The 22,321-nt window shown below is 44.7% G+C and overlaps 1 protein-coding gene across 2 annotated transcripts in view; it reads right to left on the reverse strand.

Annotated features, from left to right (window-relative positions):
- The window catches only part of PEX7 (peroxisomal biogenesis factor 7), a 241,931-nt gene that overhangs the window by 199,125 nt on the left and 20,485 nt on the right, over positions 1-22,321 (reverse strand). Inside the window, exons 4-5 of one of the 2 annotated variants that reach the window (XM_083176621.1) lie at positions 8,338-8,415; positions 6,738-6,846 (exon numbers count right to left, since the gene is read on the reverse strand). In XM_083176621.1, the coding sequence (XP_083032747.1) occupies positions 6,738-6,846; positions 8,338-8,415 (187 nt within the window). The remainder of the gene's footprint in view (positions 1-6,737; positions 6,847-8,337; positions 8,416-22,321) is intronic. The other variant, XM_083176622.1, reaches the window with a different exon arrangement.

Here is a 22,321-nt window from a genome sequence, read left to right on the forward strand (position 1 = left end):
GAATCAACGATTTATGTATTTTGGGTAGGGTGTAGATTATTGGACATACCGGAAAATTGACTGTTAAAAACTCATGGTTCTCCTTTGATAGCCACCCGGCTGAAAGTCCTCTTTTGAGTAGATTGTCCACTTGTTTCTTAAATTCAGGGATCGGGTTCTGTGTCACTTGTTTATAGGTGTTGGTGTCGGCTAATTGCCGCATAATTTCATCATGGTATTGTTGCCAGTCTTGCAGGACTACGGCACCGCCCTTATCGGCCGGTCTTATAACTAAATTGGTATTCTTTTTCAGTTCATTTAAGGCAATCCGCTCCTCCATATTGAGGTTAAAGAATCGAGGTTTCTCAGGGAGCCGTTGGGTGTCTAAGTCAACTAGTCTGCTAAAGGTTTTAATGCTCGGATTGGTTGAGCAAGGATCAAAGGTGGAGGGTGGTCTAAACCTAGATCTATTAGTGGAGCCGGTGTCTTATCCTCAATTATTCCCATTTGTTGACAGCTTCTACCATAATTTTAGAATGTGTTTGCATTCATAAGCTGTGTACACACGGTGCAATATTGCTGGCAATATGGTCGCTGAGCTCCTGCGATCAGCTTTTTCCCTCTGAGGCTCCCCTGGCAGAGTCTCCTGTTCATCAGGGACCATCTCTGGTCGCTGATGAAAACTGGACACTGAGCAATATATTGCACTGTATGTACACAGCTATACTCAATGACAGCAATGAAATCAGGTGTGGTGTTGTTCCTTTGTCTTCGGTTTCCCAGATCGTAGATCTTTTTCCAGATCATCAATTAAGGCAAATTGAACCTTGGTGTTTTTTACATTTCTAAGTGAAATTTCCAACACCACCGGGTCCAGAGGTACCTTGTTGCCGAATTTGGGGGCTCTGAGTGCCACACGGTGTGCCCGCAATGCAACAGACACACACACAAACACACTCTTCAACTTATATAGACTAATTTATATAACAACTTATATAGACAGGTACAATCAGTCTTGATTTCAAGGCAAATTTTTTCTCAAATGGGCAAATCCATGTTGCACTGCAGGTAAGGCAAATGTAACAGGTGCAGAGAGAGTTAAGGCCCATAAACACTGGGCGATTTTGAGCTGAAACCAGGTCACTTTTGGTGTTTTGAGCTGCTTTCAGCTCAAAATTGCCCAGGGTGAATGGTCCAGCAATGAGCATTGAGCACTGATTAGGGTGGCCAGTACCCTGTATCCAGTACCGCTCTGGCCCGCAGCACTGCTCTGTCCAACTTCGGCACTCAGCACCACTCCACCCGGCTCACAACTGCTGTCCAGAATGGTGCGGCCTGCAGCACCACTCCTGCCTGGCTAACAACTGCCGTCTGGCTACAGCTCCAGGGAATCGTTCCACCCAGCTCACAACTGCCACCTAGCTCTGGCCCGCAGCACCACTGCGCAGCTCCAGCTGACAGCAGCGCCTGGCTCTAGTCCTCTGCACCGCCTGGCTACTGGGTAAGTCACGCAAGGGGAGATTAAAGTTCATCAGTACATTGACAAAATCAATCTCGAGATTGAAAAAATGCCCCTGGATTGGCTTCCCTAGCACTGACGAACACTCCAGCATCATCGCTGGCCGACGCCGTTCATCTGCTGGTATTACAAGCCTAGTGGACGGCTTTCCATAGTGTCATGTTATGGAAAGCTGTCCACAACAATCACTTGGACCGGCGAAAATCACTCAATGGCCCTTATTCTGATTGAGTCGGACAGCTACACATTCATTTAGATTGCGTATTCCTGCAGAGTGTGCGTGCGTAACCTATGCATTGCGCATGTGCAACGTTGGCACTCCACAATCGTTCGGATCACTACACATAAAAAATGTGCACCAAACACTCTCTGACAATATGGGTGTAATGTGGGCGAGGTTTCAAAGTGGGAAAAACTGGGCATAAAGCGGAGCGTAAACATGGGTGGGCTCGAGAAGTGGTAGGCGTGCATTCGGACCACTCACTGAGTGGTCACCGAGTGGACGCAACACAACACTCACATCAGTTCTCGGAGGGCAATGGTTCATGTGCAACGCATTCGGATCAGACAATCAGTACGCCCCGCTGCTAAAATACTCCCAGCTGAACACAATACTAATCCAGTCCTCTGGTCAATTTAGTATAATTACTCCATTCCTCTGCAGAAATTTCATGCATTAACCCATTCACTCATTGCAGGCCGCACAAAGAAGCCAAACATTGTTGGGAAAGGGTCATTAAATAAAGTAATATCTATAAGTGATGCCATGTGTGTTCTTTTTGGCCATTACTACATGGACAGCCTTACAACATAAGTGTGTTTATCCTGTGAACACAGTACTGCTCACATTTAACAGTAGTCGACATGTGTCAACACTCATACTTGTATGCTAAAATTACCAATATGTCATTATGCATCTATACGATCATGTACTCTAAGCTCACTGATGTGTTAACAAACATGATTGATGGCCTGGTTTCCGATAAATTTACTTTGGCCTGTCCTGCCCATTTCTCCATTAACATCCATCAATACTGTTTACGGGCGTTGAGTTTAAATTGTTAAGATGTGTCTTGTACTTCACATGTCATGTTGCTAGGTCAAAACAATCACACCCTCCCTACTATCTTATACAGGGTGCTAAATCAGTAGCAAGAACACTCAGATTGGTTGGCCATAGCAACTCCCACAACTCCCATCTTAGTACATTTCCCCCAATGCACAAATGTGACCATTCCTGAAACAACAATAAAACAATAATATAATATATTACTTCATCTCTGGTCGCTTGATGAACAGGAGACACTGAGCAATATATTGCTCAACAATATATCTCCCCGTGTGTACACAGCTTAAGGGTTAGGTTACTGTGTGATGTGCATAAATCTGATCTTCATAATTAATGCAGGAATGTATACACTAGTAACAGCAAACTTTGTTTTTCCAAACACATATACACATAAACACACATTTGAGTTGAATCCAGAAATTGTGTTTTGCAATGCTTTCGTAGATAAATGATCAAGTACACACACATACTGTGCCACATATGTATAGAAATGTAGTATATGGAAGTGACAGCATTGCATGGCACAATATTTGAATACTCAAAAATTCCATTTATTTATTAATTATGTGTAATGTTTCAGATAAATATTAGATGTAGATGAAATAATGGGTGCACAACTGTGGCACTTATACAAATTGAAGGGGTGTTGAATAAACATTATATTGTAGTGGTGCAAAGGTCATTGCAGTATGTAAAAATGTGGGACACAAATGCAGGTAAATTTGAAAATGGAACATTCTACAGAATACATTGAAATGTTGTAAGGGTTAATGCAAACTGCAATTTGGGTAGAAAATTATTTAATTGAAAGTAATAAAGAACATAGACTTGGGATAATTGTTTAATGGGTTAGAAGCATGAGTTCTGTGCGGATTAGTACTGTGCTGGGAAAACCTCAGACGGAGGGCGTTCCGTCGGCTGTCCGGCCGCTTGGACGCTAAAAGACCGTGCAAACTAGGTGAGCTCCGTCCGAACACGGTGGTGTTGATATAGAACCACGCCACTCCCTCTTATGTGGTAGTCTGTCCAAACGGAGGCGGTTGCCTTGTAGGCGTGTCTTCGCTCACCGTATGGATGTGCAGTGCGTTCGGTCCTATCCAAACGAACGTACATCCGACAAAGTGAACCAGAATTAGGCCCAATGTGTATGCAATTAGTGATTTTCAGCATGGTGATTTTCTCCACCCCCATTGTGTATGCACCTGGGAGTTATTTTGTTTCTGTGCAGCGTAAATACTGGCTGCTATTTTTAAAAGTGCAATTTAGATTTCAGATTGAACACACCTCACCCAGATCTAAGGGGTATATTTCCTAAGATGTGAGTTCTAATGAAGTTGGGATGTTGCTTTGGGTGCCCAATCACAATCTACTTCTAATGTATATAGCACCTTCTAGAAGATAATAGAGATTGGTTGCCCATAGCAACATCCCATCTTCAATAGAACTCCCATCTTAATAAATAAACCCAACTCTCTCTGCATGTTAAATCTCCCCCTCTAGCATGGGTTTTGTCCATTTGAGAAAAAATGTGCACTGCAATCAAGTCTGAATTAGGCCCAGTGTTACTTGCTCTTTCACCCTTTACAGTCAAAAAATAATGTATTTTGAGGTTTTTAAACCTGTTTACGAAGTCGTCCCGTTTTCGATTGTGTGGGTATGAGCATGGGTGAATATGCGCATGTGCAGACACCCTAGACAAATGCCTTTGCGGAGGCATTCTCACAGGCAGGGGAGGAAAGGGGGCGGGGCAACAGGGTAATGGCCAGCGTTTTATGGGTGTCCTCATGAAAATGCTGGCCTTCCCCTGGGAACGCAGGTGGGTCGATGCCTTATCGAGGCGGGCAGCTGATGTCACTTGATCTCAGCACCCGCCCCCTTTTCGGCCATCTCCTTCTGAAATAAGAGAGTCTAGAATTACTTTTATTTGGTAACGGGAAAGAAATAAGTGGATGGTCGGTGACCATCGAATGCTTTTACACTCGTGCAGCTGCATGCAAGGGCATGTGCAAATGCAGGGATTCCTGCGGCAGGGGTGCAGGTGGCCGGCATTTACCTGTTCGCTAGATTGCGAACAAAAGCAGCCTTGCAAACAAGATTGAATCAGGCCCTGTTTTTCTATCTTGCTTACCTCTTTTTAGGGGTAATTAGAATAATTTCTCCACTCTGCAGGGTTAACATGCAATATTGACACAATGCAAAATAAGTGTTACTGTAACATGAGACCTAACACTGCAGCTAACGGAATTCAACCCCTACGTGTATTTGCACTATATAGAACTAGCCAAGTATGGTGTCAAGAAAACAAGACTGTCCCCTACTGACCATTTAATGTACCTCACTTTGTAAAATGTAGAGAGTACATGGGTAATTGCAGTACAGGTTGCCAAGAAATTCATAACCATTCTAGGAAAAAAAAACAATAAGAATAACTATTGGAAACAAAAATATTATATTCATTGTTGCCGGCTGCATAACAATCAGCACACCTGTCTAGCTGTCGGAAAGTGCATAGTCATCTTGGTTTCTGTGCATAATATTAAAGAGTAGTTCAACCACTGCAGATCTGATCGCAGTACAAATTTGTTCTCAAAATGGGCAAAACCATGTGCACTGCAGGTGGGGCAAATGTAACATGTATAGAGAGAGTTAAGGTGTGTACACACGGCAGATACTGCCGTGAGATGCGAGTCCCGATGCGATCGGATCGGGACTCGCATCTCACGGCATGCTAGAGGGGCACAATTTACACTATATAGTGCAGATCTGCACTATATAGTGTTGCCTGCCCTCACTATATCGCTGTCGATTTGCGCTCACTTGGGAGTGCGCATCGGGCTCGTTAGCCCTAAAAAGCCAACAATTAATATGTGATATGGCTTCCGATGTTCACTATATTGGGAACATCGGAAGCCATATCGCCCCCGTGTGTACACACTATTAGATTTGTATGAGTTATTTTGTTTCTGTGCAGGGTAAATACTGGCTGCATTATTTTTACACTATTTAGATTTCAGTTTGAACACACCCCACCCAAATTAAACTCTCTCTCCAAATGTTACATCTGCCCCACCTGCAGTGCACATGGTTTTGCCAATTTTGAGAACAAATTTGTACCGTGATCAGATCTGAATAAGGACCAATGTGCACAACAAAAAAAATCCCTCACACAATGCATTACACAAGCTGCCAAATTCGTACATTCGGCCCTGAAATTGTTCTGATGTGTGGCCAGTTTAAGTCTAACCTTACTCAGGTTGCACATCGCAGGGCCGCTGGACAGGCCAAAGAAACTGTGCTTCACGGCACAGTCTTTGGCCTGGCCATTCCAAGAGAACAGGGGATGCTGCATGTTGGAATGCATAAGGTCCAACTTGAATCAGCCCCTTAAATAGTGCATTGCCTAAGTATTAACCCTTTGGGGAGAACTCAATGTTTTTATTCTCCATGTGCAGCGAATCCTGTTTAGGATTCGCTGCACATTCACAGGGTTCTGGAGGGCTGCAGCATTCGCTGCCAGCCCTCCCTGTCACCCTATTCAATGCAGCAGGGGCTCGCTGCCCCTGCTGGTGAATTTTAACCCCGCAGGGAGCCAGGGGACGGAGGCAGGCAGGGAGATGTAAGCCTCTCTGCCTGCCCCAGAATTTGTGGGGAAGTGCTCTGATCAGACCTATTATAAACTCCCGACGGCTTGGTGCAGCCCCAAAGATTTTTTTTGCCAGTTGGATCTGAGACTCAGCCGCACATTTGATCTGAGGGAGCTCAGATTTGCCCTTTTTCTTCAGGTTGGTCTGTCAGATCCATCTGAATCTTAAGAAAACAGGGCAAATCTGACTAGTGGATGGGGGCCTTTAAACTGTACTTGTATGTGACATAATCTGACTGTTTCTCCTTTTGCTAGAGAGGACAACACTAGAATGTTCTGTCTCTATTTCCGATGTCACACACACCTCTTCAAACACCCAGAACTGACTTTTATACTCTGAAATTATCTCTTAAAAAACACATAAAAGACTACCACCTGGTGGACAACTGAAGTCATACACACAGTGACTGAACAGCACATACATTCCATTTATGGTACTCATTTATGAAAGAGGAATGAATGCATGACACTTCATAAAAATAAAACCACAAATTAAACAGCAGTGTAAAATAACCGTAATCTGTTACCTGAGACAGAGGCAAAGCACCCTGGTATATGAGGTGACCAGACAGTGTTGTAAATTATGTTTTCATGACCTGTGAAGGTGCACAGTGACTTTCCAACTGCAGGATCCCACTAAAGGAAAAAAAGACAAGTTTTGTTCTAATGAATAAGATGCTCATGGTACATGAGTTTCCATATAAAAAGTCCTTTAATGCAAAAATGGATGGCATGTCCTACAGCAGCCTTAAGAGGTCATCATCTGCGTCTCATCAAGGTGAGACATAATAACTTTGAAGTTTATGTACAGTAAAATAGATTTTTGTGTATTAGAATGGCACCTCAATGTCAATGGCAAGTTCTAATCATGTTACATAATCTAATAATGTGCCTGTTAAGACTTACATTTACATATACTTGCATAGTGAAGCCACAACATGCAAAATGGTTATGGTGTGTCTTTAAGGAAAATGAAATCCGCAAAGCAGCTTTAAGGGAACAAAGATATCCCAACATATCCTTGGTGATAAGGATAGGGCAAGGGAAAGAACAAGAGGGAAGGGGGCACTATTCAAGAGCTTAAGGTGCCCACACACTAGAAAGATCTGTGAACTTAAGATGTGCGCATAAATTAGCCTTCAAATATTTTGTCTGTCCTGGACAAAAGATTTCAGGCAAGCGCACATCTTTACAAAAGATTTTCCTTAAAGGCTCCCACACACTACAACCGGCCGATTATTGCTGATTATCGATAAAAATTGGCCAATATATCGGACGATCGGTCGGAAATTAGACATTCGGCCTAAAAATCGTTCTAGTGTGTGGGGGCCTTTAAGGAAAATCTATTGTAAAGATGTGCGCTTGCCTGAAATCTTTTGTCAGGACAGACAAAATACTTGAAGGCTAATTTAAGATCCTGTGTGCATTCCTATGGATCTTTTGTTAAATCTTCTGATCTTACATGAAAGATCAGAAGATTTAGCAAAGGATCCATGGGAGCACGCATCGGACCAATATTTTCGGCCAATTATCGGTAAATATCGGACAATATATCGGAAGATTTATTGAAAATCGGGCAAAAAATTGTTCTAGTGTGTGGGCACCTTAACATTCTAAAGGGGTAATGTAATATTTTACAAATACAGCTCAATTAAGCCCATGCAGTTTGTGGTAATTTGTTTTTGCAGGTTTTACATTTATAAATAGCGCAAATGTAAAAATGTATCCCTGCCGAACAGCAGCTTAAAAACAAAATACAAAAGGTTAAATAAGCACTGGGTAATGCAGCTAAATATAATAATTTGGGTTAACCCTTTGAGTGCCAAGTGAATTTGTCAAAATACGAGTGATAATTGGCAAGAAAATATATTTATTCATCATAATGACCTGTAATGTTTCCCTTGTAATATTTTTTATTGGAATTATATAACAAATGTGAACGATGCTGGCATTTTAAGCAGATATTTTGAGCATTTCTCTCAGAGATTTTGGTACTCAAAGGTTTAAGAAGTAACAAGTATTCTTATTACAGTTTACAAGACAGACAGACTATGGCATGTGCAAAGCACAGTTAGAATAAACAGAGATGTGTTTGTAGACCGAGCAGTGTTGTCACCTTTCACCTACTAGTTTAGCGGTATGATCCCAAGATCCAGATACCAGCAGCTGCTCTCCTCTTGTCTGATTCCAGTCTACACTGTACACCTGAGTAATAAATGTGAGTGAAATATTACCAGTGAGCAGACCATGGTGTAATTCAATTGCCTGTGAAGGGTTTTTAATCATCCGCAACAGCATCCTATCTCGCACCCTTCCCCAGCCCATCCGAATCCAGAATTTGCCCAGAAGTGCTTGACTACTTTGTCCATTCTCTTTACCTGCTGCCTCGTGTCCTGACCATCCCTGCCATGCTCACTTCTTGCCTCAGGGTCTCCTTACCTGCACCTCATGTCACCTGTCTGTCTCCCCCTCCCTCTAGATTGCAATCTCCTTAGAGCAGGGCCCTCCTCCCTCCGGTTCTCACAGCACTCTTCTTGTATTTCACTTACAGCTCTTACTCTTCTACAATCTATACCTGCATCTATTCTCATTCACTTCCTTATATCTTGGCTGTATTGTGTACTAAGAATTGTGCTTTATTGTGTTATGTCTAGTTCTGTGTACCCTGTGCTGTTCTTTTGTGTTCTATATGTACAGTACTAGCTGGTGCAATCACCATGTGGCGCCGCTGATTGGCTGCCTGGGTGCTGCACAGCTCAGTAATGATATGTTCCCCATGTCTGTGTCCCTCATTAGAGTACATCTAGTATATATATCAGTACTGTTACTGGCTGTGCAATCACCATGTGGCACCGCTGAATGGCTGCCTGGGTACTGCACAGCTCGGTAAATATGTTCCCCATGTTCGTGTCCCTTATTAGAATGCATCTTGTGCATATCTGTATGTGTGATGTACATCTCTACTGCCATTGTTGCCTGTTCCTTGTACTAATAACCCTTTCTATTGCAGTATGTGCATTGTTATTTTTAATGTCTGTAAAGCGCCTTAAGTCCTGTTGGAGAAAGTGCGCTATATAAATAAAACTTACTTACTAACTTATTTACCCTGCATTTGTGCCAGATCCCACTATTGTAAAGTGTGGTCACTACAGCGCTGCTTTGGCTAGGACGGAACATTTGCTGACGATATATATTTTGGCTTATTTGCAAACTACAGTATAGCTTTTTTATCCAAGGAGATTTTTTTTTTAGTTGGAAATAATTAAAATAAGCAATAACATACTGGACAATATAAACATAATGGATAAGAACATTAATACGAATATATACTTTTCTTAAGAAGACTGTATTAATTTTTATGTTAGGTTTGTCCTGCCCCAGAAATACTCACCACAGAAGGTGCACTGCTGCAGGCACTGCCTTCTGCAGTCGCCCCTACTCCCCTGGGGCTGCTGCTTCTGGCGGGGCCTGGCGTCAGCAACGTGGCAGCCGCAGGGGAGCCCCAGCGTATGAGCGAGAGGTAAGCGTCGGGTGGGGGAAGGGGGGGGGGGTTGGGGTAAAAGGTCGGGCGCACTTGGGTGTTCATGTGTTCAGGCGCCTGAACACATGAACACCTGAGGGTTCCTGAGCTGCCAGCGGGGCATCGTGGTCTGAGGTCAGCAGCGAGCAGCTGCAGGGAGCCCCGGCGAATGATCACCAGGGAGATAAGCACCGGGGGTGGGTATGCAATGCCCCCCCACCCCCATCATTGCATACCCGCCCTCTGCACGAGGGATGTGTGCGCGCCAGTGGTGCACAGCTGGAGGCACCACTGACGCACACCTACCAATCAGTGGCATGCCTGGAAAGAGACCGCTCCTACAGCGCAGCCTGAGGGATTTCCGGGCATACCAACGAAGAGGTTAAACTTGAGTAATAATAATAATAACACAAAACCAGGTCACCAAGGAATAAGAAGGGTAACACCTCAGAAAAAAAAGGTCTGTGACTAAGGCACCCATCCAGGCCAGCTCACAGTCTGTTTGTGTTTCTACCCCAGCAAGCAGGTTATACCGCCATCCCGCCGAACGTACCCTGCCCCCCCCCCCCCCCGCTCTGTGCGAGTCCCTGTGCAGGGCTGTGTACAACGGTGTACAGGTACACTTCCATGCCCTAGCATCAGCACAGATGAAATATCCTTCAATGGTTTCTTACCATAGAAGGATTTCTCCGGCGCTTCCAGTCACCACGTGACCCAGGAGTCACTCGGTGACTACTTGTATTTATGCGAGTTTGGAGCGGGCGCCGTCGTTATGTACCCACTGCGAGCAGAAAGGGGAACGCCCAGCATTTCAGCATTTCTATGCCAGGGGTCCACCCGGAATGCCCACCGCCTGTCAGTCAGGCTGTGAGCTCCTCTGCAAGGGAGAAATGTGCAGTGGCCCACCATCGGAAGAGGGTCCGAATTCGGACCAGTGTGTGCAAGTCTGAATAGGCCCCTAAATTTACCCATAAATCAGCATTAAGTTGAAATCCCTGTTCTGCCAATGCCTGAGTTGGAAGATCAGCATAATCTAACATGTTGAGCAATCTAAATTCAATAATTATGACTCAAAAATGAGTCAGGAATTTTTAACATGTAGTCAGCGCTTGCAGTGGGGCTGTATAGAATGTAGTCAGCGCCTACAGTAGGGTGGTATAGAATGTAGTCAGTGCTTGCAGTGGGGCAGAATAGAATGTAGTCAGTGCTTGCAGTGGGGCAGTCTAGAATGTAGTCAGTGCTTGCAGTGGGGCAGTATAGAACATAGTCAGGGCCTACAGTAGGGCGGTATAGAATGTAGTCAGTGCTTGCAGTGGGGCAGAATAGAATGTAGTCAGCGCTTGAAGTGGGGCAGTATAGAACGAAGACAGATACTGCAGTGGGGCAGTATAGAACGTAGTCAGCGCTTGCAGTGGGGCAGTATAGAACGTAGTCAGTGCTTGCAGTGGGGCGGAATAGAATGTAGTCAGCACTTGCAGTGGGGCAGTATAGAACGTAGTCAGCGATTGCAGTTAGGCGGTATAGAATGGTATAGCCTACCATTACTTCATTTCCCCACTGATTTTGCACTGCAGAAAATTATTACAAGCTGAAACAGTCTCTGTCCCACTGGGGATGTGGTTATTAGGTCAACAGTATTTAGGCCGAAAGTGAAAAGGTTAACAGTCAAAAGGCACAGGAAAAAGGTCTACATGCATTAGGTCGACATGAGTTTTTAATGATTTTTTTTTTTTTTTAAACCAACTTGTTCATATTTGGGCATAGAGGAAGAATAACACTTATACATTGTCGATGTTGACCTATGTCGATACAAACACCAAAATAAAGTAAAACTTTTTACTGTCGACCTAACAACCCATACCCATCCCGCAGAACACACAAAAATAGTTGTGGAGACACATCTATAGGCAAAGCTACTAAGGAGAGATGAGAGCTATCTATAGTACCTGTGCACTACAGGACAGAATGTGATCCGCTATCACTGCTCTCTTGTTTAACCAAGACAAGCAGCAAACCTGGCTGCACGAGACAGGCATAACTGCTGGAAAGAGCCTTATGCTTGTGGGAGGATGAAGGAGAGACACCGCTGCCTGCAGGAGGATGGGGGTGAGCCCACTGCCTACAAGAGGATATGATTGGAATGCACAATACTTTACCGCCCCCCATAACATGTGCCTGAGCTATGGTGTATACAGGGAGCGCTGCTGGTCTGCCAGTCACTGATCAGCCACTCTGGCATGTCACATTGGAGACTGCTGCTAGAAGGAGGGAGTGAGAGGTGCAGGGGGAAGATCTAAGGATAGGTCTAGGGATGAAAGGAGGAAGTGAGAGGTACTGTGGGAGAGATGGAAAGAGGTTTAGGGGTGACAGAAGGGAGAGAGATGGAAGAAGAGGTGTTCATCTTTCCTGCCTAGGGCCTCATTCTCAGCTGAGAAACAGACCAGACTGTTCTAGAAGCACTGAGAGAATAGGCTTTTTGGGGCACACTTTGTCAATAATGGATAAATTAATGAATTTAAAACATAACTTTTATTTATGATACTAAGCTAAAAGATAAGTACATAAGTGTAACGACATGACATACAACATTAAACATATACATTAATTGGTAAATATCGTTTGTGATAATACCACAGTCACAAGATTATAATAATCACATAATAGTTTTGAAGGTGACAGGTATAGGACTCTTTTGGATGAATTCAATACAGTTTAATTAGTTAGCAACAATTGCTTCTGTCTTTCTTTCAAATAAGATGCTGGTATTGAGATGAATACTGGTGAGCCCCCCTCTCCCTCGCCGAGACAACAGCCATTCTCTTTCTTAAGTGTATATTGACACAATGAAGAAGTTAATGGTGGATTTGCGCTTAAGTGGGGAGAGATGAGCCCACCAGAAAGGTAACCCTAACAGAAAGACATTTACAGAATGATGCTCATCATTTCTAATCATTCCTCATCCCCCCACCCCTCTTCCTTCCCCTATCCCCCCATCAATATACATGTTGTCTTAAGTCTTAGTGTCATTGTCTGTTGTCTTATTCGTATCTTTACCCCCCCCCCTCTATCTTTCTTTCGTAAAATATAAGGATTTATATTGCTACATGTGTAATGGAATAATATTGACTCATATCACATAACTATTCCCATGTTTATTGTACCGGGTGGTAAAACACCATATACGTGTGATGGTGGAACAATCACATGTGACATATATAGAATAAGAAAACCACTCAATTTATCCATTTCTGTTTATTGTAACACTTTGTTAATAACTACTATCTGTGGATTTTCTCAGTGAACTGTTTGCATAATCCTTTAATAAAAATTATAAAAAAAAAAAAAAAATTAGTTAGCAACAATTGCAGTTCAAAAATAAAGAAATTACCATCAAGCACAACAGCAGAAAGCGACACCTTAGACAGGAAAAAGTAACTGCACGGGTTTTGAAAGGAGCAGGGTGCTAGGATGAACACTAGCTGCATCTATGGAACACCTGAATACCTGTGGTACTAGGGCGGGATTCTCGGCCGCACATCGCCGGCACTCGCATTGTTAATAATCGCATATGCAGTAACATATGCGATTATTAACGCAAAGGCGATGGCCGCCGATGTGTAGTGGGTCCCCCCTCCCTCTCTCCCTGAACCCTCAGCCGGCTGTGAAAGGGCTCCTCTACCTCCTCCCTGCTCTCAGAAGCGGTGCAGGCAGGAGGAGATCCCTGGTCCGGGCAGCACAGCAGGAGGCTGCCCGGACACACGTAAGGGGGATGCAGCGCGGATCGGCAGGCGGCGTGCGGGGTGGCGGGGGATGCGAAGGGAATCCCATAGGCATCCATGGGGTTACGCCATATAGAACTGGCGTAACCCCCTGCAGTGAAGCCCCGGTGGTGGGGCTTTGCTGCATATGAAAATGTGGTAAAAACCCTGAAAACTGGGTTTTTACGGCATTTTGTGTTTGGTGAATCTCTCCCATAGTGAGGTTCTGCACTTGATTTACAAAGTTAGCAATTTTAGCCATATAAATATTTTTTTAATGCTTAAAGATACAGTTCACTGAAAAATGTAACAACTAAAATAAGTCCTTGTAACCTTGGCCTATTCTACCTTTAACACCTCGTGAAAGGTCCATACAACAAATTTCTTGTGAGGAAGAGAAAGAGGAGTTAATAGAAAAACACCTAAGGCTGATCTAAGGACACTTTTTTTAGTTGCTTCTTCTAATTGCTTTGGCTATTAAAATTCATGTCTTCCCATTGCAGAGAAGGATTATCATAAAAAAACTTTCATAAAAGAAAACACTTTCTCCCAGCAGTAGAAAGGATGTGTCATTATCAGCAGCCGGTGCAGCACTGCAATACATAGCTAATAAAGCTTGGGAAGGGAATTTGCAAATGGCTGCATAAAACTTTCACGCTTATTCCACAAGGGTAATGAAAGAAAGAATGTTCATGAAGTAGAACAGAACTGGAGTTTCTAGATTGTAGCCGTTGCGTGCTATGGAAGTGACCCTAAATTCTCACAGGTAAAAAAAAAGCTCTGGCACTCAACAATGGATTTTTCTTTAACAAAAAGTATAAAAATAACTGAATGATCAAACTAAATTCTAACTACATTAGCAAAGTATTTTGTCAACTTAATTCAGTCTACTCTTATGCTTCACTAAGAGGAATGAAGAGCCCCCAGACCTAACGGAGGCAGTACAAGGGGATCAATTCTATTAGGGGCGCGTTTGCTCAGTCCACAAGTAAGTGTGAGCAGGTAGCCCTGGACTCGCTGTTCTTTGAGCGCAGTCTCAGAGGGCCATCTTCACAGCAGTGTAGGCCCCTGGGAAAAGCAATGCGCTGGGGCCCCTACATGCTCATTCAGTACAATAAAAATGGAAACGGCAGAGCCACAGTGGCGTATTTACAATGGGTAAAGTGTGCGCAGTGCACACGAGACCCCAAGTCAACACGCTACACCCATTATTTTAATACTTACCCCTCCGGAGTCCTGCAAGGAAATCCCCAGAAACATCCACCGTGCCTTATTTCTGGAGGTTTGCATATTAAAGTCTAAACCATATTGTGCTTAGAATCTATAGCACTGTGCTGCTGTCGGAAGAAAGGACAGGGCCTGGAAGGCTGTACATGGGCCTCCTCCTCTCTTACAATGCCTCTGCAAAGCCATAGCTAAATTTTTTGGTGCCTCGTGTCAGAAAAAGCTATGGTGTTCCTCCCCCACAACTGGAATATGGACACGAGTGTGGTCTCATTGAGAATGGGAGTAGTAACACAATAGTACTTCCAATTCAAATCATGCAACCATTAGGCAACCTATAAACTGTCAGTCCAGCTTTGTAGTGAGGGGAAGGTTTATCAACCATGGACACTGGAGAAACTTGGAAGGAGTGCAGGAGAAGTGTGTGGGGGGGGGGGGACGGAGGGGGGGGGACGGGACAATACTAAAAGCATCAGAAATTTGTGTCAAAAGACTTGGGGGAAAAAAACAAGGAAAAGGAAGCCAGTGTTTGCGAAAGAAGTAGCAAGTATTGTGAAAGCTAAAAAGTTGGCCTTTACGAAATATAAGCAGACACAGAATAATGAAGACAAAGAGGTGTATCTTGATAGACTGAAGGAGGCTAAAAAGGTAATCAGATGTGCAAAATCACAGACTGAGGAGAAACTGGCCCAGTCAGAGGGTAAAGGTGGGAAAACATTTTTTAGATATACAGAAGTGAAAGGGGAAAAACTAAAAGTGGATTGATAAGACTAAAGACAGAGAGTGCAAGTCTTCTTGCGGGAGACAATGTAATAGCAGATCATATTAATATTTATATCGGTTTAGTATTCACTGCTGAAAGAGAGGGGAAGGGGCCATAGATAAGTTGCAAGTATAGTCAGAAAAATGAGGGAGAAACAAGTACATTTACTGAGGAGAAAGTCCTAACAGAACTCTCAAAACTGAAAGTGGATAAATAAATGGGACCAGATGGGATACATCTAAGGATACTAAAAGGGGGAGCTGGTAAAACCATTAACAGAATATTTTAACTACTGGAGTAATCCCAGAGGACTGGAAAACAGCGAATGTAGTCTCACTGCACAAAAGTGGAAGCAAAGAGGTAAGCAACTACCGACCAGTGAGCCTTACATCAGTAGAAGGGAAATTGATGGGCACCCCTCTTAAAAGAGTTGTAGACAATTTTAAAACCAGCAACTTACAGGATCCTAAACAGGATGGGTTTACTGGGGTGATATCGTGTCAAACAAATCTTATTTACTTTTTTGATGGGTGACTAAAGTAATAGATCACGGGGGGGGGGGGGGGGGGGCACATATGTAGCTTATCTAGACTATAGTAAGGCTTTTGACACTGTCCCACATCGCAGACTGTTAAATAAACTTTAAAGCTTGAAATTGGATTCTAAGATGGTTGAAAGGATAAGATCTTGTTGCATGATAGAAAACAGAGAGTAGTAGTAATGGAGTGCGGTCACAGGAGGGAAAGGTTACCAGTGGAATACCCAAGGGATCTGTACTTGGACCAGTGCTTTTTTAATATCTTTATTGGTGACATTGCAAATGGAACACCAAGGCATGCAACAAGGTAGCCTCACCAGGAGGGGTAAAACAAATTATTGATGATCTAGGTAGATTAAAGCATGGCAACTACAGTTTAATGGCCAAAAAATGCAAAATCATGCACTTGGGTCTAAAAAATCGGTACTTGTGTAGTTTCACAGCGCCGCCCGCCGCGCGCACACTCTCTGAAACTTGGCAGCCTGCCAGAAGCTCTGTTTAACTGTGCGCGTGCCGCTCTAGCTCTTTTTAACTGTACCTGCTAGCCGCTAACAAGCCGGGGTTTCTGGACTTAGGCGCTTGGACTTAGGCGCTAAAGCGTCTGAAACCCAACTAACTGCTAGCCGCTAACAAGCCAGGGTTTCTGGACTTAGACGCTAAAGCCTCTGAATTTAGTTGGGACTAGGGTTACATCTAAATTTAAACGGTAAAGCATCTAAATTTAGTTGCGTCTAGGGGTACACTATTGAAACCTGTCCACGGTGCCACTAGTTGACGCAACAGCTGTCGACCGTGTAAATCCCACCATCCACGCCAACCCGAAGTGTGGCGAGTGCAGCGAGCCCCGTGAGGGGCGGCGGTACGCGTCCTACGACCTTTTCATACCCCCACTATCCACGTCGGCGTGGAGTCGAGAATAGAAAGTGTGGCGAACGCAGCGAGCCACCGAGACCGAAGCGTGGCGAGCGGATGCGGACACCTGTGAAGCCCGCGAGGGGATGCGGATAGCTGTGAAGGTGTCCGTGTCCGCTCGCCACACTTTATAAAATCAACTCCACGCCGACGTGGATAGTGGGGGTATGAAAAGGTCATAGGACGCGTACCGCCGCCGCTCGCCACGCTTCGGGTTGGCGTGGATAGTGGGATTTACACGGTCGACAGCTGTTGCGTCGACTAGTGGCACTGTGGACAGGTTTCAATAGTGTACCCCTAGACCCAACTAAATTTAGATGCATTAGCGTCTAAATTTAGATGTACCCCTAGTCCCAACTAAATTCAGAGGCTTTAGCGTCTAAATCCAGAAACCCCGGCTTGTTAGCGGCTAGCAGGTAGTCCGGTTTTCTGACGCTAAAGCGTCTAAATTTAGCGTCTGCATGGGTGACTCCCCCTTTGATAGCGGTGTCCTGGGGTGTCCACTTTTACATGCCCCCGTTTGTCAGTGGTGCGCAGGGCTGCCTATTTCACTGTGGAACTACAAGTACCACAGTGACCTGTCAGCGCCTGAGCAGCACAATGCTGCTGCTGCTGCCCGGCGCTACGCTGACAACATAAGCTGACAATACGTAGCTTACAGCTAGAGCAGCACGCGCACAGTTAAACAGAGCTAGAGCGGCACGCGCACAGTTAAACAGAGCTTCTGGCAGGCTGCCAAGTTTCAGAGACAGAGTGTGCGCGCGGTGGCGCCGTGAAACTACACAAGTACCCAAAAATCCAAAGACTAAATATAGTAAAAATTGCACTATAATGGAAACTACAGAAGAGGAGGGATCTAGGTGTCACTATTTCAGGTGACTTAAAGGTAGGTAGGCAATATAACAAAGCAATGAAGAAGGCTTAGTTGCATAGGGAGAGGAATCAACTGTAGAAAGAAAGCAAGGATTATACTCACGATAATACCTTTTCTTCGGAATACTTCATGGCAGCCATTACATTGGGTTCATCCCTCTCTCCTCTCCAATTAGACAGGTAGTTTTTTCCCCTAGGATCCAGCCCCTCCTCTATATAATCTGGCACCTCCCCATAGACCGTAGTCTTTGACTGTCTCCGTCCTAATCCTAGGGAAAAAACACAAATAGGGAGGGCCAACAAATTTTTGGGCTGCCATGAAGTATTCCGAAGAAAAGGTATTATCGTGAGTATAATCCTTGCTTTCTCCTTCATACTTCATGGCAGCCATTACATTGGGATGTACCAAAGCAGTAGGGTGGGTTATACTATACCTCAAGCCAAGACTTGCTTAAGAACTTCACTTCCAAAGCTCGAGCTCGCGACATCCAATGCATAATGCTTAGAGAAGGTATGCAATGAAGACCAGGTGGCTGCTTGACAAATTTCTTTAGCCGAAACTTTGGCCTCTCTTGCCCAGGAAACCGCCATTGCCCTTGTTGAGTGAGCCTTAATACCCTCAGGAACTTCACGACCAACTTTCCTGTAAGTGAACGCAATTACTTCCTTTAGCCACCTTGACATTGACTGTTTTGACGGAGCTAACCCTTTCTTTGCCCCCTGGGGAATCACGAATAATGCTTCTGACTTCCTGAACCCCGTTGTCCTGTGTAGATATATCTTGATAGCTCTCAAGACATCTAAGGTATGCAATTTTTCCTCTTTCTTCGTCAGAGGATTTTGGAAAAAACAAGGTAGGACAATTTCTTGACTTAAATTAAATGAGGAAACCACCTTGGGTAGAAAGGACGGCCTAGTCCTCAGCACTACCCGATCCGGGAAAATTTTCAAATATTGTTCTTTAATGCACAGAGCATGAATCTCTCCCACTCTTTTTGCTGAAGTTATTGCCACTAAAAATAACATCTTCCATGTTAGAAACTTTAACTTCGCTCTGTCTAACGGCTCAAACGGAGCCTCCATTAGTCCATTCAAAACCAAATTAAGATCCCACTGGGGGATTATTGACCTAACTCTAGGCCGGATTTTCTTGAGAGCCTGGCAAAATCTTTTAATTAAACTATGCTCCGCTAGTTTCCTGTCTAGCAGCACACTCAGTGCCGAAATCTGGACCTTGAGTGTCGAAGCCGACAGCCCTTTGTTAAGCCCATCACAAAGGAACTGTAACACTTGAGGAATGTTTGCTTTAGGAAAAGTGAACTTGTCCTTGGACCATTTTGCGAACACCCGCCATATTCTGTAATAGATTTCTGACGATATTTTCTTCCTCGCTTGGAGAAGTACTTCAACGACCTCTGGGGATAAATTTTTGTCTCTTAGCTGCCGCCTTTCAATTTCCAGGCCGCTAAATTCAATTTGTGGGGCTCCTGACAATTGACTGGGCCCTGCTTGAGCAGATCTTGAGTCACTGGAAGAAAAACTGGACCCGCAATCGCCATGCTCTCTAACATGGGGAACCAAGCCCTCCTGGGCCAGTAGGGTAGAATGGCTATGACTTGGACCCCTTCCGCCCTGACCTTCCACAATGTCCTGTGAATGAGTGAAATTGGAGGAAACACATATCCCAGGTGAAACTCCCAACTCTGCGATAGGGCGTCCACTCCGCTTGACCCCCGAACCGGGTATCGCGAGTAGAACCGTGGCAGCTTCTTGTTGACTGCTGAAGCCATGAGGTCCACCTCCGGTTGACCGAATTGCTCCACTATTTTTTGAAACACTGAATCCTTCAGTTCCCATTCGCCCGGAACCACGCTTGTGCGGCTCAAATAATCTGCGAGCCGATTGTCCTCCCCCAGTACATGGAGCGCTGATATGGACAACAGATTTTCCTCGGACCAACACATGATGTTTTGAACCTCTTCTTAGAGCACGTGACTCCGTGTACCTCCTTGTCTGTTGACATAGGAGACGGTAGTGGCGTTGTCCGAAAAAATGCGCAGGTGCGCCCCTCTGATATCTTCGCTGAAGAATTCTATTGCCTTCCACACGGCTCTTAGTTCCTTGTGATTGGAGGAAAATTCTGACTCGCGCCGGGACCACAGACCTTGACATGTCCTGCCCAGACCATGAGCCCCCCAACCCATGGCGCTGGCGTCTGTGGTGATCACCCTGTAGCGGGGACTTGCCAGTGAAGACTTTCTTGGTACAAGCTGGTCGGCCTCCCACCATCTTAAGGATTCTTTGACTGCCTCTGAGATCTTTATCTTCCTTTCCAGCGGCACCAGTCTTTTCGAGTAACCTAGAAGGGACCACTGGAGAGGCCTCATCCTCCATCTGGCCCATGGGATTATGTCCACCGTGGACGCCATCATCCCTAAAAGGCTCATTGCTGACCTGAGTGGTACACGATCCTCCTCGTAGATCTTTGAGATTAGCTGCTGGATTTTCTCGCATCTGTTTGTGGATAAGGACATTTGAAACCTCACGGTATCCACCAGCACTCCCAGAAACTGGAGACTCTGTGTTGGCTTTAGACAGCTCTTCTCCCAATTTAATAGCCACCCGTGTTCTTGAAGAAACTGAATGGTGTAGTCTCTTGCTGTGACCACCTCTTCTTCTGATGGTGCCACGATCAATAGATTGTCTAGATATGCCCATATCATGACTTTCCTTTTTCTCAGTTCCTCTATCAACACCACTAGAACCTTGGTGAAGACCCTTGGTGAAGAGGTGAGGCCGAAGGGCAGACAGGTGAACTGGAAATGATCGTGACCTATGCAGAATCTCAGATATTTTCTGTCGTCCGGGGAAATGGGAATATGGAAGTAGGCGTCTTTTAGGTCGATGGAGACCATATAATCGTTTCTTCTCAACCCCATCAGGATCGATTTTGTAGTCTCCATGTGGAACTTTCTTTTCTTTATGCGCAAGTTTAATTTTCTTAAATCTAATATAGTTCTGTAACCTCCAGAACTTTTGCTGACTATGAAAAGACGAGAATAAAAACCGGCTCCTTTCTCTTCTTCCGGGACTCTCACCACTGCTCCTGATGCGATGAGTCCCTTTAAACTTAAATTTAGAGCTTCCCTTTCTATCTTCGAAACTGGGATCTCTGAAACACAAAATTTTGCCATTCTTGGCCTTGACATAAATTCTAGACGATAGCCAGTCCTGACTACCTCCAGAACCCATCTGTCTCGGACGGTTTGTTCCCAGATGCGAGCAAAGCCCAACAGCCTTCCCGCTACCTGGGCCTGCTCCACCATGGGACCACCGTCACTGTTTCTGTGTGGCTCCCGAACTTTCACCTCTTTTCTTGACGTATTGCCGAAAAAAGGCTCTGGACGTCCCCTGGGCATATCTGTCCCGGAAAGACCTGCCCGGCCTGTAGGACTTGGCCTGTCTATACGCTTGTCTGGAAGAATATGAGAAAAACCTCCCTCTTCTGTCCTGTGGTAATCTGACTGATTTACCACCTGACATTCTTTGAATCATCTGATCCAAACGACTGCCGAAAAGGAAAGCACCCTCATAGGGCAACGTCGCTAGCTTGTTCTTTGAATGGGAATCTGCTGCCCATGACTTAAGCCATAAAGCCCTACGGGCCACCAACCCTGACGTCAGGGATTTTGCTGCAAAGTCCAGACCATCTAGGGAGGCCTCGCACATATAGTCTACCGCCAGCTGAACCTGGGTAAGACTCTTGCAAATTTGATCACGGGAAACCTTTTCCTGTATGTCTTCCTGCAATGCAGAACACCAAATCCTGAGTGCCCGAGAAAGGGAGGCCATGGCCACTCCTGATTTTAGCGAGACTGAGGCAGAGATATGCAATCTCTTTAAAGCACTCTCCATTTTTTTATCCATTGCGTCTCTCAGTGACGCACCATCCTCAAGGGGAATGGTAGTACGAGTCGTCACTTCTGACACTGCTGCGTCGACTTTAGGTATATTACACCACTTAATGAATTCTTCATCCTCAATGGGAAACATTTTTTGAATTCTCTTAGTCGACCCCACTCTCTTGTCGACACCCTGCCACTCTTTAGCTAGGATATCCTTCACAACTTTATGTACTGGAAAAGATCTCCCTTTTTTGGAACGATCCTCAAACAATGCGTCAAACTCAGACTTTGCAGGCTGTTTATAGTTAAGTGTCCTATAAAGATTTTTAAGCACTGCTTCCACCAACTCTACATTAAATAGACGCTCGTCCTCCAATACTTCGCCTGACTCAGCTGATGAGCAACCAGACTCCTCCTTGTCTATATCATCATGCACAGACACATCCCCGTCATCCTTATCAAGGCTAGTCTGGGACCTGGACCTCTTATTCCCTGCATACTCCTCCTTGGAAATAAAGTTTTTCTTCATCCAGTCTCTCATCTCAGCTAATTGGGCTGATATATTCATTCCGATATCCTTTTTTGTGGGACACTCTAAACATAGCACTGTCTCTCCAA

Source organism: Crinia signifera, chromosome 3 (assembly GCF_055691185.1).
Source record: "Crinia signifera chromosome 3, ASM5569118v1, whole genome shotgun sequence".
Lineage (NCBI taxonomy): Eukaryota > Metazoa > Chordata > Amphibia > Anura > Myobatrachidae > Crinia > Crinia signifera.